This window comes from Clupea harengus, chromosome 14 (assembly GCF_900700415.2).
Source record: "Clupea harengus chromosome 14, Ch_v2.0.2, whole genome shotgun sequence".
NCBI lineage: Eukaryota > Metazoa > Chordata > Actinopteri > Clupeiformes > Clupeidae > Clupea > Clupea harengus.
The window spans coordinates 17,964,861-17,985,540 of NC_045165.1; the positions used below are offsets into that span (position 1 = coordinate 17,964,861).

Consider the following 20,680-nt stretch of genomic DNA (forward strand, 5'->3'; position numbering starts at 1 on the left):
AGAATGGATGGATGTTCAGATGTGAAGTACAGTATGTCCACAAAACAACGTGAAACAATTACATTTTATTTTAAAAATGCGAAGTCCTCCTTACAGTGTTCTCTGTGTTGTGGGTCTGTTTTCAGTATGAGCAGGTAAGGGCAGTGACTAAGCCTCATCACCGGTGAATTATACTTGCAACGGCCGAGCCGAGCGCCACAGACGCACTTGGCTCTTGACGTAACACATCTGTTTTTTCTGTTTATAATGTCACAGGACACAAGTCATGATGAGGCAAAGCTGTCTGCAGCAGTCGAGTCTCTAAAAGCCGTAAAATGGCTTTCTAGTTTGGTAACCAAACTCTGTAACCACTGCAACAACATCTGCTCATTGACTGGCTGTACTGAGAAACATTTGTTTGTGCCACACGGCTCAATAAAACACAAATCACAGAAAATAGCAACTGGACAGGCCGACACTAAATAGCACATTCACAAGATACCGACAGTACAAATGTAGGACAAAAAAGGATGTTTTTTTTTTATATATATTAAAGCTGCTAAAAATGCTACATCGCTACATGTAAAAACAGTGCTGTGCGACCGTGCTGTCAAAGTTAAAGAAAGTTGTGAAGGGCTCCCCCTGGGACAGAGCTGGAATTAGTGTCTGAGTGCTTTAAAGTTGCCCTTGACGAAAGAACAACGTTATATTTAGTGCCCATAATTAAGGTGTCAACACACAAGCTCAGAGAAGAAAACTGGGGGTGTAAAAACATCAATTAGTGGACAGAAAAGAGAAGGTATCCTTTCAGATACTTTCAGAGCGTGTGTGTGTGTATGTCTCTTGGAGTGCATGTGTGTGTACTGTATGGGCCCTAATTGCATTGATGGGCAATGAGAAAAGTCTGCTGCGCATGATCTAAACCTATCGTGTGATGTGTGGGAGCATTGCGCTGACCCACCCATGTTTGCGCTTAAAGTTCTTGCTCACCATTAGAATTCCAAAAATGATTTGATTAAATTAGCTTTAGTTTATGTGCAGCAGACTCGTTGCTCATTGCTTTGCTCATTGCTTTGCTCGTTGCCAGTTGCCCAATAAATGAAATTAGCGTATTTATGCAGATCAACTGGTGTGATCTAGTAAAAGAAAAGAAAAAAATTAATGTAAAATTGAAAATATAAAAATAAATGTATAAATCCATATTCCTCAAAATCAAAAGTTTATGAATAAATATTATATAAATATAAAAACAAACACTTTTTCAAATCAGGTCAGCTCGTCCTCATTGTAAGTGTGTCCAAAAAAGGAAATATCTGTCTGCGTGTGTGTCTGTGTCTGTGTCTGTGTCTGTGTCTGTGTGTGTGTGTGTGTGTGTGCGTGTGTGTGTGTGTGTGTGTGTGTGTGTTTGCGTGGGGGAGAGAGGGTTATTTTATATGGAGGGCATTATGTCTCTAATAACAGGTTCTCTGTTCAGGTAGGTTGCCCAGTACACCATGTTGAAGAGACTGAAGAGCACAGGGAAGATTATGCGCGACATGCGGTCAATTTTGCTCACGCTGTTAAACGTCTTTTTGCTCTCCACCTTGACCTCCGTCCGAGCCTTCCCAGGGTCCAAGGTGGCACTCTTGGAGACCGTTGGCAGTGTGGAGTCTTTTCCAACGGTGGGGGCATAGTTCGCCACGGCTACCGCATAGGCATTGTTTTTTTTCACAACTGCTGCCTCCTTTTTCTGTGGGCGGAAAAGAAATCAGTGAACAAAGTTTATATACTGAGCCACACTCCCTTTGGGTATAGTGTAAGTATAAGTCTGTTTGTCCAGCCCCAGTTAAAGCCATTGTGGCCAGCAGTCTCAACAGATAGGTCTGCAGTATACTCGTCGTCTGAATGGTAGACGGGTAGGTGTATACAACAGTGTAAGCTTCTAGTTTTCAGGGGTAGCCTTCTCAAATACCATCTCACAATGAGGGACAGAATGTAAGTGTGTCAGTCTGGGGAATGTCTTTGTCCTTATGATCCTCAGCTCACAGAGATACTTTGGAGATGTTTCTATTTTGATGTTTAGTGCCTCTTTGAAGATGTTTTTTTTTTTACGTGTGCAATTCTGCAAAACTTGCTATCTCCAAGTGCAGAGAAAATACATTTTTGTACTGCTCTTTCATTGGGCGACACCAAGGGCAGAGAGCAGGGGAAAAGGCTAACTCTGAATAATCCTTCAAAACAAATGTCACAGCAAGCAAGTTGGCCCACACTGAAAATGCATTACTTTGACATGACAATAAAACATGAAGGAGACGAATTATTACGGCTGCAATCCATAAAAATACAACACAGTGCACTTCTACACACCCAAACTAATATTACAAGTCCAACTGGCTTTTAAAGCCTGGTAATCACACAGATTGGCACCCTATCTGGGAATCTAATCTAGACATTCAATATCTTTTTTGCATGGAAAAACCTATAATACACCTGAACATGCTCTGTGTGTGTTCTGTAATGTCCCTATAGGTAAGCCTATGTCATATGCAAAAATGATCAACTGATAAATACAAGCTCCAATTACTCATGAGCTGTCTACATGTCATACTAGTAACTTAGTATCCACAGTCTTTTAAAATGATTATGAACTTTGTCCGTGTAACTGCTGTTCAATATTCCACACTCTTCGATGATCTGGGAACAGATCCAAAAGGCCAAGCGCGAGAAGACGGACCTGCATGTCATCTGGCTCGACCTCGCCAACGCCTATGGGTCAGTGCCACATCAGCTGATCAGCTATGCCATGGAATTTTTCCACATGCCCTCCTGTATTAAGAACTTGGTGGCAAACTATTTCAAGGATCTGCAGATGTGCTTTGCCCTACAGGACTTCATCACCGGGTGGCAACAACTAGAGGTGGGAATCGCCATGAGGTGTGCCATTTCTCCCATTCTGTTTGTGGCAGCCTTCGAGATCATCCTCATCGGAGCAAGACAGACTGTGGGAGGGATTAAACTACCATCCGGACAGAAGCTACCTCCACTGAGGAGCTACATGGACGATGTCACAAGCCTCCTTCAGACAGCACCCTGCACATCTAGACTGCTGAAAAGGATGGACGAGCTGATGTCCTGGGCGAGAATGAAAATCAAGCCTGCCAAGTCCCGCAGCCTGTCCCTCAGAAGGGGAGTCAGAAATGACAGCACCATCTTTGTCGCAGGGGGCGAGAGAATCCCACTTCTGTCTGAGCATCCCATCAGAAGCCTAGGTAGAGAGTACACATCAGAGCTCTCCGACAAGCAAATGGGTAGAGCTGTGTTGAAACAACTCTCAGATGGCCTGGCAAAGATCGACCAAAGCCAGCTCCCGGGGAAGTACAAGGTGTGGATCTACCAGTTCACACTCTACAGAAGGATAATGTGGCCACTGAAGATGAGTGAGATTCCCTCATCTACAACAACCAAGATGGATGGGAAAGCCAACTCATTCATCCGAAAGTGGCTGGGGCTACCAAGGTGCTTCTCTGACACTGGCCTCTTTGGGAAGAACACCTTGCAGCTGCCACTACAATCCATCAGTTTGGGCTACAAGCAGGAAAAGACCAGGCTGCTTCTTGAATTAAGAGAGTCCACCGATCAGTCAGTTAGAAACGCAGGCGTCAAGGTCCGTACTGGCAGGAAGTGGGACACCCAAACTGAAGTCGACCGAGCAGTTGGCAGGCTGCAACACCAAGAAATCGTGGGCAGGGTCCAGGCAGGAAGGGCAGGACTAGGCTGGGGAGAGGCACCACGTTTTTGGTCTAAGGCCAACCGGAAAGAGAGAAAGGAGATGGTGGTGTCAGAGGTGATAAGGACGGAGGAAGAGCGCTATAAGATCAAGGCTGTGTCCCAGAGCCGACAAGGAAGCTGGACAACCTGGGAGGGGGTTGTCGACCGGAAGATCAGTTGGTCAGACTTGTGGAAGATCCCTCAAGCGAGGCTCGGCTTCCTCATCAGGTCAACGTATGACACGCTTCCCTGTCCTCGGAACCTCCACCAGTGGTTCGGAAACGAGGAAGTCTGCCCACTCTGTAACACTCCCAACGCAAGCCTCCGGCACATCCTGTCGGGCTGTAAGATCGCGCTTTCGCAGGGACGCTACAGATGGCGCCATGACCAGGTCCTGACAAAGCTAGCTGAGGTACTGGAGGGCGCAGACGGGAAAGCAGGGGATGTCTCCCACCAATGGAACACCACATCAACTTTGTCAGGGAGGGCGGAGAAAGAAGAAACACCAGGCCAAAAGCAACACCAAAGCTCTTTTCCTCCGACCAGGAGTGGAACATGCGAGTAGATCTTGGCAGGCAGCTCCAGTTCCCCAGCGAAATCACCACCACGTCTCTCCGACCTGACATAGTGGTGTGGTCCACCAAGGCAAAAACTGCACTCCTCATTGAGCTCACAGTACCATGGGAGGAGGGAATCGAGGCCGCTTTCGAACGAAAGAAGACCAAGTACTCGGACCTGGCTGCGGAGTGCAGGGAGGCTGGCTGGAAGACCACCATCTACCCAGTGGAGGTTGGATGCCGAGGCTTTGTGGGGCAGTCAACCACACGCCTACTAAGGGACGCAGGCGTGACAGGAGGAAAGCTTAAGAAAGCAACAAAAGAGCTGGCGGAAGAGGCAGAGAAGGGCAGCTTTTGGCTGTGGCTAAGGAGGAGGGGAAAGGGCTGGGGAAAGAACACCTAACCTAGATACCAGCTGCAGGGGGTGACAGGGAGACGTCCCCGTCACTGCTCCGCCACCAGGAGACGTTCCAGGATTAAAGGAGCGAAACGTCTGTGAATGGTGGTTCCTGGCTGACGACCCTGCAGCTGATCCACAGGCACCGGAGGAGGTGCGTCAGGCAGCAATGCCCAGCAGGAAATTCAAGCTACCTGTTCAATTTCCCACTGTTAGAAATTACATTGTCAGTCTACTAAATATTTTCAACAATTTTCCTTCTATGATATCATTTTAAAAGGCTGTTAAAATACTACATTACCTAATGGAAGAATTGCGAGTGAAGATGCTAATTTCACCTGGAGTTGAAATTCACATTATGAAATCAAGTAATGTAAGACAGTTCTAGTGTGTACTCACATGCACAGTACTGACAGTACTTACTGTAAGACAGTTCTACTGTGTACTGACATGACATTACTGTGTGCAAATTACATTACCTAGAGTGCAGGGGGAAGTGTTGGCAGTCTCCTCTGTGTGCCGTGCGTATTGCCAGACACACTTTGGTAGAATATTAATAATTCAACTTCAGATATTTATTTCCTCCTTCATCAGTGACTCGGAGATGTGGATTCAAAGAGACGTTTCTGAATATTCTGATGGGTTTATATTTGAAATCTGACCGTTTTTCTTTTCTTTTTTTCTTTGCGAGGGGACGAGGAAGTAGGAAAGAAGATGGGGTGAGATTAGGAGGTGAGATGGAGCATTTCCAGAATGAAGAATGGAGAAGGTGAGACCACGGTAATGAGAACGTATAGGAGTATGATCTCTTTTCATAGCTTTTGTGTATAATTGTATTCCATGGTTCCTGTGTTCCTTCCTTTCCTTTGTTTTTTTTTCACACACACCCCATCCCCCTCTCTCTGCCTCTTCTCTCTCTGCCTTTATTCACACTCTTGTAACCTCACTCTCTCCCTCTTATACATGCCTACCCCGTCTCTATCTCTTTCCCTCTCTCTCTCTCTGACTCTCTAGCTTTTTTGGTCCCTTTCTTCTCTCTCGTCTTGCTTCTCTTATCTTCGCTATTTCATCTTTCGGTCATTTGATAAGAGGCTCTCTGTGATTGAGCCGTGTATTTGTGTGTGTGTGTGTGTGTGAGTGTGCATATGTGTGTGTGTGAGTGTGTGTGTGTGTGTGTGTGTGTGTGTTGTGATGTGTTTGAAAGTAAGTGTCCATGCGCTGGTGTATACGTGTTTGTCAATAGTTCACCAGAAGGTCAATTCAGTCCCCCTCACCCATGTTACCATGGTTACCTTTTCACTGACAACACTTTTGCCGTCCCAGGCCCATCCTCGCTTGGTGAAGTAGTTGACGGTGGCGAACTCGATGAGAGCCGAGAACACAAAGGCATAGCACACGGCGATGAACCAGTCCATGGCTGTTGCGTAGGCAACCTTTGGCAGAGAGTTACGGGCACTGATGCTCAGGGTTGTCATGGTGAGGACCGTTGTCACACCTGCATGAACAATGAATAAAGCCTGATTCAACGGATAAACGTAGCAACTAATTTGTCAGTGTAATTAAAAGATATTAAAACACCTTATGTGTACATCTTGTATCTACATCCATACTCAACAGTATTCTTGTGTTTTTTTAAAAGCAGCAACATTTACATGCACATACTGACATTTCAAGCGCTCAGAGATCAAGACCGATGGAGAACACATGTGTGCATAGCCACTATTAAAATGTTCCAGTGTGTGTGTGCGTGTGCTACTCTTGGCATGATGGCTGCCTCCTGCTGTGTGAAGGAGGCCCTTCAGTTATAGGAGTCATAGTAGCACATCATCAAAGAGAAACATGAACACACACACACACACACACACACACACACACACACACACACACACACACACACACACACACATACACACACACACACACACACACATACACACAGTCTATCATAAATACAAACACGTTCACACACACATTGCCTCACTGACTCTTCAATACCTACACAGGCACACAAATGCACACACAGTTAAAGCAGCTAAAGAGTGCTGACCGAAAACGGTCCTCGCAGGAACCGATTCCCGATTGAGCCAGAAGGACACTTGGGAAAGGATGACTGTCATGATGCAGGGCAGGTATGTCTGAATCACAAAATAACCAATCTTCCTTTTCAGGTGGAAATGGGCCATCATCACAGTGTACTCCCCTAGAACAGGCAACAGATACAGAGACAGAGAGAAGGGGGGGGGGACAGGAAGACAAAAAGAAAAGCAAACAAAAAAGAAGAAAAGGAACGCAGACAAAGGAAAAACAAGAGAAAACCTTACTGAGAAAGCTGTCTAAGAGCATGGCATCCTGGTGGTTAGCATGACAATAGCCTTGATTGGGCTGGGTGAGATGTCGAGCTTTTCAGTGAATTCCAGCTACTTCATTAATCTGCTTTTGGCTGTGATTTAGGCTTCTTATTTTATATCTGGCTTCGACTCACAATCTATATCAGAATATCATGTTTGGATTGAGAAATGCAGAAGATGGCGCAAGATGTTAATCCACACAGCACACACTGTGATCAGAATGAGGCTGGATCAGGCAGACCACCGACCAGTTTTACTATGGCCATACTAACTCTAAGATTTCGGTGTGAACTAGAAATGCTCCCAAGTCTTTTTTTATGGTCTTGATTTCCAAAAAGAGGTTCCTCAGGGTAACATTGTCCCTTGACTGACACCTTTAATATGACAGCAACACTGATAACCATGGCACTTTCATGTGATGTTCCTTTCTCTGGCTCACCAGGTAGAGCAAAGTGCAAACAGCACTAAGATCATGGGTTCAATACCCAGGGGGCACTTATACTGATTAATGTTTATCTGTACTGTTCTGTAAGTCGCATTGGATAAAAGCATCTGCTGAATGAATAAATCAATCAACCTTTGAACTTCACCCTCATATGAATATGGTTGAGATACAATTTCAAACTCAGTGCATTCAAACCAAATCCTCACATGATTGTCCATGATTCACTTTAAACATATGTTCCATTGCTGACTACATTTCTCTCTAAAGATATCTAGAAAGCTACAGTCATTATATGCCATTCAATGCAGTGGCTTTCTGCAATGTAGATTTTAGATGTTTTAAACAATGGATGTCTTCACTTTCATTATGAAAAAAGGAGGAGCCCATTAGGATGATTGACAGCTGTGACTCTCTCCCTCTTCCACATTCTCAGAGATTTAAGCTGACCTGACCTGACCAACGTCACCCCTACAGTATACTCCTCCTCCTTCACTATGGCTTTTAGCTTACATTTCCCCTCACCCATAGGGGGTGTTCCTGGACATGACACAAGCATTTCAGGACTATGGCCAGTTACCAAAACAAGCATGCTATTATTTTGCAGAATCAGTCATCCAGATAATTAAACTAGTGAATACTCAAATTAGGTCAGAAGGTCTGTATTTGTATAACAAATTACATTGCAGCTGATTTTGAAAAGTTCAAGTTGTCCATATTCACATTAACATTAATTATGGTCTGGGAAACATTATATTTCTTTCAAGTTGGTCCAGTTGGTGTTTAATTCATGAGCATTGATCCAAAACAATTGCATCATCTCATAGCTCACACAGCCTGTAGCACTGAGCTCATAGTTGCAAGGCTACAAAGCAAGCGATACTAAATCAAACTAACTGAACCCGGCGGGCAGATTCACCATAACCTTCTTTCACTCATCCCTACTGGCAAATCTATGAAGGTCAAGGCCACAATCCCAGCCATTCAACAAATTACTGGAGGTGGTCTGACAGTGTCAGGCTAGTTTTCTGTCCTTCACCAAAATGTGTTTTCCACCAGTCGCAAGGGAATCGTATGGTGTGATAGAGAGATGGAGAAGTATTATTAAGACATGATTAACCTCAAGTTCACTCAATTTTCAGGACGCCGCATGCTCATAATTTTGAACGAGTTGGTGATAGGAACTGCCAATAACACCAATCTCATAAATTATGACAAAAACAGCCAAGTGTATATGTGTGTGTGTGTGTGTGTGTGTGTGTGTGTGTGTGTGTGTGTGTGTGTGTGTGTGTGTGTGTGTTAGTGTGGGCCTGCATGTGTGTGTGTGTGTGTGTGTGTGTGTGTGTGTGTGTGTGTGTGTGTGTGTGTGTGTGTGTGTGTGTGTCTGTGTGCATGCAATTACTCACCAGTGCTGGATTTGATGGTCTCATTGTTGACAGTTTGGCCCATAAGGTCGTACTGATTGAGTCTGGACCCATCTGGTGCCACCTGCACAGAATCCGAGGCGTTTCGTGTCCAAATATAGGTAACCTCCGAGGTAGTGTATGCATCTGCAACCAGACAGAGAGTGTGACACAGCTGTCAGTCTATGGAGATGGCAGAACTGTGACCCAAGGCATTAGAGATTAGAAATCATTATGGTCCAGTTGGGACTGGCTAATCACTGACAGAGAAACTAAAGGAAAATATATAACTGTGTTGTATCGCTTTTGGTTTATGTTCTTTGAGAACGAAATAGAAAGAAAACAAGGATGTCTATAGAACATGTACATAGATAGAACAGCTGAACACATACGGCACACAATCATGCAGATGAAAAATGATGAGTATATTTATTTTAAACCCAGATATAAATCAACTAGTTTTGTTTCCCTGTTGGTCCTATTCACTGGCCCAGATAATGTTCTGCCACGTAGCTGGCAACCACTTTAACGACTCTATTCTAACCATTGCATGTTAAGAACAGCAGAATATTTGTTCTCTTATTTCTTAAACAGATTAATTTATTTAACGACAATATTTATTTAACAAACAAAGTTAAATAAAATTCTCCCCAAGATGTTCCAGTTAGTGAAAAGGCTAATAAATGAAGACTTCTGGGATTGCTGCTACATATCTATTATTGAGAGTTGGAGGGCTCAGTGGATGCGAAAAACAGCCAGCAAAATGTTTAGTTGCCGTTCAAACTCACAGCTGCCAAACTTCAGAGGACAGGAGTGGGAGTCCATGGGGAAATCCTCCAGATGCATCGGGCACTCAGCCTGGACTGTAAGTCTAAAACATATATAAACACATATATCCACCAACACAGAGATACACACACACAGACATATACACAGAGAGGGGGAGGAGGAGACATGAACAAGCAAGTGAGAAAAAATACTTAAGCTAGACAAAACATACACCAACAAGTTATTACAGAGGATGCTTCGCAGCTCCTCTATATCACAGAAAACAGGAGCCCAGGTTTTTTTCATTCCAACATGGTATGGAAATACATAACATTCGTTATAACGGGGAGAAAGGTCTCTTCGTGGAATTTAACAGGGAAACTAGTACAGTTGTTAAGAATATTTTAATTGTGGGGGGTTATTGATGACACAATCTGTTTTTAGTACTTTTTGTATTACAAACCAATAACTAAACAATGCTTAAAATGAGCCAAGACTCATCTTCCAATTGTGAAAAAACAACTCGTCTACCTTTTTGTTATTTTGGACATGCACTTAGATATGCGGTCACGATTCACACTCCAATGGTAACTAAAGAACTTTTTTGTTTTAAAGTGACACATACCATGACTCATCTCCATCCCATGTCCATTTTAGCCCGTGTTGTAGCCGATAACAGTGGAGAAAGTTTTGTTGTGTGGTGTGGGAGCCCAAATTTTGCCCAAAGTTTGCCAATTTATTATAAATCCACTACGACAGCTGCCAAGGGGGTACTTAAAACTGTCACATCCATAAGTCAGGGTTGGTGTTGTGGCAGTGGGGCACATCATTTGGTATTTGATAAGGACAAAATGTGGAAACCATTTTTTTCCCATTATATTTTTGCAAAGGCCAAATGTTGTGACATGTTTAAAGAGGGTTTTCTGTTTGAAAGACCCTGCAGACATGGACACACACTCACACATGTGCAAATACACACACACAGGCACGCACACACACACACACACACACACACACACACACACACACACACACACATGCACGCACACACACACATTCACACTAACACATAAATGCACATAAACCCACACACACAGATGTAGACACACACACACACACAGAGATACACACACATACTCTCTCACCTCATTGTGTAGAGCAGGGTTCCGTTTTCCATGATGCGCAGAAGCTTGTTGGGCATGGTCATGTTGTGGGCCACCGATTTCTTGCCGTTGTGGAAGAAGGTGTCGGGGGTCCAGATCTTGCTGGCCATGAGGTTGTTCAATCGCAGGATGTTCATGGGGCCACGAAACTTCAGCCGATCGTCCCACCAGCTTTGCCTGAAGAACACGTCCACTGTATACTCCTACCAACCAGACATGACACCAACCGCCAACCGCTTACTACATATTCAGCAATACCATAATATACAGTAATGTCTGATATTGTCTACAAGTTTTCAAGTAAATAGAGACATTTTCATGTTCTTGAGTTCATAATAATAATAATAATAATAATAATAATGTATTTAATTTATAGCGCACTCTACATTCAGCTGAATCTCAGAGTGCCATAGTACATAGTAAGAACATAGTTAAAACAAACTATAATACAATACATTTAAAAAATAAATTAGTAAACATAATACAAAAGAGTTCATGTGTTACAGTTACAGCATTACAATTTTTCCAAATTGCGAAAAGACACATTATCTGAAACAATTCACCATTTTCCCAAAACAATACACACAATGTCAAAGTGACACTGACACAAATAGAACCATCTAACTACAAAATCAAACTTTGCTGAGAGGACACACAAACGCTCAAAAACACACACACACACACACACACACACACACACACACACACACACTATGTGACTGTCTCTTTTACACCAGAGGGATTATAAACAAAAGGTCTTTTTCCCTGATATTGCTATTTTCAGGGTGGTCTACATTATTTCGGCCTGCATATTACCCTTACAGGAACACAATGTCAAGACAATAATATAATACAAAAAATTGCAAATGTCACACTGATGATAAGATGTGCACAAATCTTGTTTGTTTCGTCTCTAGCAAGCAACAGGTGCTGATTGACAGATCTATATGAAAAGATTAACAAATCCAGCAATTTTACAATGGGAGAAAAATACAACGTAGCTTAAATATATAAGTGAAACTACTCAGCATCCTTCTCAATACTGCAACTACTCTCTGGTCTGCATCAGCATCAGAAGATGTAACTCACCTCTGCACAGATTCAGAACTGTTTGCCTTTGCAGAAATGTTTGCCTTTGCAAAACACCGTTGCAAAACACCGTACGAAATATGTTGTAGTGTGTGTGATCTATATATACGTGTGAAAAAAAGATCTGGCATGGTGACAGAACCAGGTGCGAACAAAAGCAGTCTGATAGTAACAGTAAGCAGTACAGTAACATTATGCCAAATGATAACATATTGCTCTTGTTGAATTCCTACACTGTGCCATCGTTTACCATATTGGCTACTGAAAAGCTGTTTCTTGCTCATCAACAGAAGTAGTGTCTCTCTACCCCCAGATGGTGTCTGCCTTTCAGTTCTACCAAAACAAATCCATGACTCGGCAATTACTGATGTCACCCATGACTATGGAATTGCAAAGAAAACAATGAGCACAAGGTTCATGTAAGGCTCCATGAAACTGTGGTAACACCCGTTGTCCAGCTTCATCATAGTCATGCTATGTATGAGCACATGATGAACTAGGGTAGCATGAGTTTCATCTGAAAAGGCTTTGATGGTGACGGTGGTCTTTCTCTCCCACATCCTCATCCTCTTTGTGCTTGTCCTCCTCCACCACCCCTCTTGCAATTTCTACATTGTAGGATCCATTGTTCCAACGCATATTGACACACCAATGTCCCTTATTTATTGATTCTGCAATTGTGTGGCTTAGTGTTTCCACCATTAAAAATGTGTGCCCTTTGAGTTCAGATGGTACTGGACATAGTATGTTAGCAATCAGCAAAAACTCATCTTTTTTTTTTACTACAGCAGTACTGTCGTGCTACTACAAACTGCCTGTGAAGCTGACAATTTTTTTCCTTTCATCTATTTCCAGATCACGTCTTCAATGCTTGTAATTGTAACTCAAAACTGAGCCAACCTGCAGTTCACTATGCATGTTTTTTTCCTTTTTTTTTCAAACTGACACACACAAAACAATGTCTTGTTATGCCTGGTAAGTGACATACTGCTTGAGAGACTCACTGGTGCCAGCTGTCTACAGATAATGCCTATATCTCCATGGGCGACGTGCTCGTTATACAGCTGGTGTCTGAGCGGAAGCGACAGTTTGAATGCCGACAACGCACCTCTCATTATTTCACCTGTGATCCGCACAAAAGCAGACAAGATAAACACTCCCGACAGTGGTAGAGTGTGCGGATGTGGTGTTGCCAACCCACCCCACGTTATTATGTGCAGTAGTGAAGTGTGATTTTGTACCAGGTGCAGAGAAATGTGTGCTGCACAGAAACATACCAAGGGTGTGTGTCTATGTGTGTGTGTGTGTTTGTCTATGTGTGTGTGTGTGTGTGTGGGTGTGTGTGTGTGTGTGTGTGTGTGTGTGTGTGTGTGAGAGAGAGAGAGAGAGAGAGAGTATGTTTGTGTGTGCATGCATGCGTGTGTGTGTGTGTGTGTGTGTGTGTGCGTGTGTGTGTGCATGTGTGTGAGAGAAAGCGAGAGCGTAACAGTGCCTGCGTGCATGCATGTGTGTGCGTGTGTGTGTGTGTTGGTGTGTGCATGCATGTGTGTGCATGCATGCCTGTGTGTGTATGTGTGTGTGTATGAGAACGAGAGAGTGTAACAGTATGTGCATATGTATGCATATAGGCACGTGCATGTGTGTGCGTGCGCATAAATGTGTATGGGTGTGTGTGTCAGACAGGTCTTCCCTCTGGCTATTGTCAGACTAACTTCACATCATCACCTATGCCACAGTCCCCCAGGGGTCTGCGCTCCCTCCAGCCGTGCCAGCCTTCAGGCGGGGGTGGGTGGGTGGGTTAGAGGGGAAAGTTTCCATAGAAACCTCCAGGAGCTGAATGCACTCTAGTGCACCAAAACATAAAAATCTCACACAGAGCGAACACGCCAATAAATACACACACAAACTTAACGATGCACACACACACACACACACACACACACACACACACACACACACACACACACACACACACACACACACACACACACACACTCACACACACACACACACTCACACACAAAAACATTGACTACCATCTTCTGAGAAAAGTGCCAGACTATGGAGCCAGCTAATGGACCTCAAAAACAAGGATTTCTGCCTGTTCTCAGGGATAATAACCCTTCTACACGGGCATGTAAAGACAACAGATTTGATAATGAAGTCTCACTGCCATTTTGTAAATAAGGGTGCCACTAAAGAGTTTGACAAGTGTGTCTGTGTGTGTTTGTGGATGTGTCAGAAGAAGTGGGTACATTTCCACAACACACAAGTACTGTACTCACTTCGCCACTAGATGAATAAGATATTTAGTGGAATAAGAACAATCTAAAACTGCCTTATCAGTAGCTTTAATAAATCATGTCCCACTCTAACGCATAGCAGGATAATATCAATGGTATCTTTATTAATCGACAAAGGAAAATGGTTAAGGGGTGGGGTGAAGATTCTGAATTCCCCCGTATTTTCCCAGTTGAGCTGTTTCTAATTCCCAGTGCACTGTTGGGTGTCTCGTCAGAGATGGTGAGAAGCCTCTGCACGTCTCCACACGTCTCTTCTGATCCACATGGACACCAGATAGTGGCAGACCTCCACAGGGAGCCCTAATGTGTGCAGAGAGGCTTGCTCTGGCCCCTGTGTTCATCCATCACTTGTTCCTATGCCCCAACTGGCCAGTAGGAGTCACTATTGTGGCAATGGGCAAACGGTCCCTGACTTTTTGCTCCACCTCTGCATAAACCATCAACTGTGTACATGAACATGCCAAGCCACTACTAAGCTTCAATGATCGAGAACTAAAACAACAGTTACAAAACTATGGAAATTATAATTTCATCTGCAACAGCCAAATACACCTGGAATCCTACCATCCCTAAGGTAAAAAATGTTAAAATCCAAATAAAAATCTTATAATATAATAAATCTTATAATAAGACATGGTACATGTCTATCCTACCCTTGTCAGCATCACCTTAATGAAACCAAAGTGCATCTCTGAATCATTTAATGGGTGGTATGTGACTGAACATGACTGACTCCTCAGTAGACACTCTTCTAAATGATAAATCTCCTGGCATTTGTACATTTCCACCTGTGTCACAGCGTGGTCTGTAGTTTCTCTACAACATGCGTGTCAGTAAAGGATTAGAAGTTGGAGAGTGGCCTCCATCTATTGCCTAATCCTCAAAGCATTCTGTTCCCATGTGTCCATTTATGCATATAGCCCAAACAGCCTGACTGAGAACAATGTACACAATTACAGGTTGCTCAGACATCAAAGCACAGTTGTTATTATGTTTGTATCAGTAGGGAAGAAAAAAATGAATGAACATATTTCTGTCTGGTTGCCATTGTGAAAGACAGACAGAACTGATTTTTAAATGATAGGGAAGTGCGATAGTACTACAGACTCAAAGGGAAAAAGGGCATTTCCATATGACTGCCCTATCTTGACCTACACTAATCCTTGGCAGTAATGTAAGGCAGATTTTTGTTTCTGAGAAGAACAAAGGCTTCACAGAGTGTGTGTAGACCACAGTGAGACCCTCTACAGCACACTCTGCAAAGACTCCACAAAGACTCCACAAAAACTCTGGGCGGCACAGATGTGCGTATGCCACACCGCAGATAGACGTTGAGAAACAGAAGTGGAGCAGAAACGACAGAGAGAAATGGGGAAGACAGTGAGGGGTCTGCAAATGGTCTGACAGTGACCAACATGGCACAGAAAGGGCATCCATTAAAGATGAGCTCCATCTCGGCCTTGCAGTGGAGCATTTTTCTTCTCTTTTATTTTTAAATATTTGAGCACAGAAGGAGTGCATATCTGAGAGTGCAAGAGATGAACTGAGAAAAGCTTTTAGGGTGGCCACGCCAAGAATAGACGGCTGAGAAAGAGACGCCGTAAAAGAGAGGGAGAGAGAGAGAAAGAGAAAAAAGAAACAGCAAAAAAATGTACAAAAAATAATGTTCACCACTAATATTACAGTTTTTGTGTATTTTGGACAAAGTGTGGGTCACATAACAGGGGAGGAATACCAAACGGTACAAAAGTTGCGACATCTTACCATATCTGTATCTGACACTGGCCCAAAACTGGTGACATAAATATCGGTCTTCACCTCCGTGACTCGGTCTATGGGAGAAAAGGAAAATCAGACATCTTGATGACACAGTGCACAGTGGAGGAGCAGCAGTGGCATAGAGGCATTGGGTTGCCTTGCTCTAAATTGGTCGTGCTGAATCACACTGAATCACTTCATCTCAGCATTAAACTTAGACGACAACGTTGCCAGGGCAACCGCTTGTCCGTGATGCCTGCATTTGGATTCATTCATCCATCTGCCTCTGAGTCAGGACTATGGTTAGGTGTATGTGAGTGTGTGTTTGTGTGTGTGTGTGTGTGTGTGTGTGTGTGTGTGTGTGTGTGTGAGAGAGAGAGAGAGAGAGAGAATAGGACCTCTGGAGAGAGAGAGAACTGTGTGTTGTGTTCCATGATAGCATTCATGTTCATTCTATCCTTTCCTCTCTTGAAGGAATAAGTCATAATGGTTTTGATAGGGGTTGCATATTTTATCCCTACAGGCTGCTTTATTTTATGTTTATGCTTTTAGTTTCTGTACACTGTCATGGGCACCCAACAACATGAACTCCCTCATGCGCACACACAGACTCCCAAGGAGTGTCTTGGCCTTTTTTCCTTAGACCTTCAGTGTGCTTATGTGTTGAGTATGTGTCAGTAAACAGGTCACGGTGACAACATACTGTGCACACACACACAGTAAGAGAGAAGAGAGAGCGAGAGAGAGAGAGAGAAATGGAGAGAGTAATGGAGAGAGGGACAGAAAGAGAAATAAGGCATGTAAGATGCGACTGAACTGTCAGAGAGGATTCACCAGAACAGCCTGTCTGTGCCATGAATAAAATAGCCATTTTACCACACACTCCCTCCCTCCCTCTCTCATCACACACACACACACACACACACACACACACACACACACACACACACACACACACACACACACACACACATATATATATATACATGTATCTGATATATATGTGAACAGATCTAGTCCAGGTAGCTAATTTTTAAGCCCCCACCAAGACTATGAATTTGTGTTCCTTTACTTGATTAGATCTAATTTTTTGCTGTTGTCTCTGTTGATGAGTCCAGTTTTATTTCACAACAAGCCATGATAAGCACCCGAGTGGTTTGTTTGAACCAAATGCAATACAGTAACGTAGTCTTAGCCCATTGGCAGTGCTGTACAGTATTTACAATTAGCAAAGAGCAACATAATTAGTTTGCTCAGTGGGTTCTTACCTCCCAGCCCAGGTCTCAATCTATTGTCATAGCCATCCAGCAGTGTGTCCAGGATACGTGTGAACAGAGTGATGTTTTGAATAGCATCACTTCCTGTCTCACTCACCACAGACCTGACGGCAAAACACAGACAAACATACATATTACACATGAATGGAACTGAGTGTGACACCTCACTATTATCCTCCTCACTGACTTCACACGTTCTTAGATTTATGTTTTATTGGGCATGAGAAATTCATGGCTGTCACATATCTGGAGGTGTTTCTCATCACTTGCATCTCCTGTGTATTTAATGGCAGATTGTGCGGAAAAAAATTCACATTTGTCACAAATGTCACATTTCTGGCCAGTCACAGACAATATCCTTGTCAATATATTTTTCAACCAGTTAAGTTAAAGAGAGAATGCACCTTCACAATGGTTGACGTTAATAATCTGGTTCGTATTCTTTATAAAATCCCTATCTGGATGTATTGCAGATTGGCTGCTCAAGGGCCGAGGTTTGTCTCAACAAAAGAGTTAGGAATATCAGTACACAAAACACAAGTACAAACACTCACACTGTACACAAGCATGCACACACACACACACAAACAACTATGAATACACACAGCCCTGGACATTGTACACATAAAAGAGGTGCTGTCTTATATGCACATGCGAAAGAAATTACAGCACATCTGTGGGTTTCTTTAAAGGCATGTTATAATGTCTCAAAATGTGTTTCTATCGTAGATTGTATTGAAGATCAGGAACCTTCTTGGACTTCATAGAAAACTTTCATGAATTGCATTAAGGACTGTAGTAGTCTGTGGTCATTCCATTAAGTGTGACAGTGTCAACATATTTCTCTCTCCGTTCTGTCTCCGGAGACACACACTAAACTGGAAGGAAAAGCTCAATGTAGCTCCATATGCCGTGACATACAGATCACAGAACCACACACAAACACAATGCAAAGTGCAGCTTGACTGAGGTCATATCCAATGAACCTATCTGGATAATTATCATGATGACACTTATTATTATTACCAGTCTCTCAGTCTTTATAAAGGTGTTTTATGTCTGCAAATGAATACTTGTTCATAACGTCAGGGTTGATATAATAAACCAATCACACATACCTTGGTTAAATAAAACCAGAAGGGTGACAACGTTTTAAGTATATTTGATGTGTTTTATCAGGAGAACTGAGATTCCCCTACCTCGCCAGCCAGAGCATGAGCGTGAAGAGCCAAGCCAGAGCTCCACGCGGGAAGCACCGCCGCTCGCCCATGGCCGAGGCGCGTCTTCACCATCCGGACAAAAAGAATAAAGATTTCAAACATCAACAGAGGAAAGGCAGATATCTTCGCCTTGAAGAGCAAATTGTTAAAATTCAAACATTTTCATGAACGTGGTTTCGTTTACATTTTGATGTGTTTGCACTACTCGCGCAAATGAATGGGTTTTGTATGCAGGTAGTTATTGAGGTAAGCCAGTCATTTCTGGAAGCATTTTCACAATATTTATAGGAGAAGCTAAACTTTGCTTACTGGTGGAATTAATTTACGGTGGCAATTGACTTGGGGAGTGAACCTTTCAGTTAGATAAAACGCCTCTGCTGCTCTCTGCATATGGTAACCCCAAGAAAAGGGCTTGAGAAAGGACCGTAGACTCAAGTTTTCCATGTTTCTTAAAAGTCAAAAGAGTTACCGCCGAGAGTGCAAGAGCCTTACCTGCGCCGTAGGGCGCCTGATCACTCGTCCAAATGAAAGGGAGGATGAATAAAGTCCTTTCACCACGTCGGAGAATACAACTCTTAGATGTTTCACACAAAGTGGCCAATATCTAGCTTCGCCGCCACTTTCGACATGCGTTCCAGGATGATAATAAAAGTCCTAATAAATTCCAAAGAACGATGTAACCCATATAAAAACTGTGCGATACCACTGGTAACATCCAATATTGGACATGTGGTGTTCTTATGAAAAGCTCGGATGTCCCCGTCTTTCTTAGTCCGTTCACCTGTAGGTAGTTCCGCGGCGCGCAGAAAGATGTGTGCGAGCTCGCACCAGACGCAACATCAAGTGTAGCTGGGTGAGTGTGTTCGTGGATAGAAGACGCGCGCGAAGAGACAGAAACCGGGTCCTAAAGGGAGCTCCGCACCCACGCGCTCCATCTGACAACGTGGACGCTCAACAGTACGTTAAATGGAAAAATTGCGACTTCTTTGACAATTAGATTAGACTATTAGGGTTTTTCTTCATTATTCATACATCTGACCACAAGTACCTTCGCTGGAGAGAGCGTGACATTTCTGATGATGGTGGTCAATAGACAACCGACTGACCATTTCATTGGACCCCCCCACAAAGGGTGGGATTTGCAATACGTTGTAATTGAAGTTCTCTTTCTTCATTTTAGGCTTGCTTCGATAATGTTCCCTTCAATATCTGAAGCCAGGACCCACTTATTCAAGATCTCCATGGCTTTTTGTCTCTTTCTGCTTATACACGCATACACAGCTACAACCCCCATCTCCTCTCCGATATCCTCCTGAGAACCAACCCATAGACTTTTGTCCTCTGTTGTTGACATTTTTTAACCCTAACTAGTAAGGAAATCACAATAAAAAAGAGAAATTGGATGACACTTTTTTTTCTTGGTTCCCAGGAGGATATGAATACCCAACCTATGATTGTTCTTCTTTCTTTTTCCCTGTTTATTTTTTGCGTCTTTTTAGCTTACAGTGCAGTTACTGGATCTCTCTCTCTCTCTTTCTCTCCCTCTTTCCCTCAGGTGTAATGTTTATAGTGTAGTGCACATGTCAAAACCCATCAGGCAGCCGCCAACAGCAGCAAAGCACCCTGGGACAAAGTGGTTTAAGTCTGCTGTTCAGACAGGGAAATTCCCTAAACACACACACACACACACACACACACACACACACACACACACACACACACACACACACACACACACACACACACACACACACACACACACACACACACACCTTACCACAGAGAGACAGGAGGAGAATAAATAAATATTGCCTCTTTGAATAGATGTGTAATAGTAGCCTTTTGTCACACAGTGTAACAGTTCTTGCAGGGAACTCAACAGATTCCCAGACTAGAAAAAACATAATTGATATTGTTCCAGGTTTGGAAGCAAGTCTTCCTTTCTTACCCGTAATGATCTTTCAACTTAGGCTGGATTTGCTTGGAAGTATATACTGTACCTACTAATAAAATAAAGTAAACATGCGATATGTAAGGGAGAGTTCTGGTTGGTGGAGAGTTCTGGTTGGGAGACAAAATAGGTATGAAAGGTATTTTGGTATGAAATGTTGAAGGGAGATTCTTGAAACTTTACCATAAAAGCAAACATTGTGAAAAGACTTCTAATTCCATCCAATGTCAATGGACTATACAACCATTTGGATGGTATTCACCCTACATTTGAACAGG

General features: G+C 43.2%; 1 protein-coding gene across 1 annotated transcript; it reads right to left on the reverse strand.

The window, feature by feature from the left end:
- Nucleotides 1-873: 873 nt before the first annotated feature.
- On the reverse strand, nt 874-19,818 carry gabra2a (gamma-aminobutyric acid type A receptor subunit alpha2a). The gene is made up of 10 exons (XM_031580407.1): nt 18,944-19,818; nt 18,431-18,514; nt 17,223-17,335; nt 15,961-16,028; nt 10,787-11,007; nt 9,662-9,744; nt 8,877-9,020; nt 6,728-6,880; nt 5,973-6,175; nt 874-1,708 (listed from the first exon to the last, which is right to left on the reverse strand). Exons 2-10 carry the CDS (start codon nt 18,499-18,501, stop codon nt 1,409-1,411), a joined length of 1,356 nt encoding a protein of 451 aa, XP_031436267.1. The 5' UTR covers nt 18,502-18,514; nt 18,944-19,818; the 3' UTR covers nt 874-1,408.
- Between the last annotated feature and the right edge of the window lie 862 nt (nt 19,819-20,680).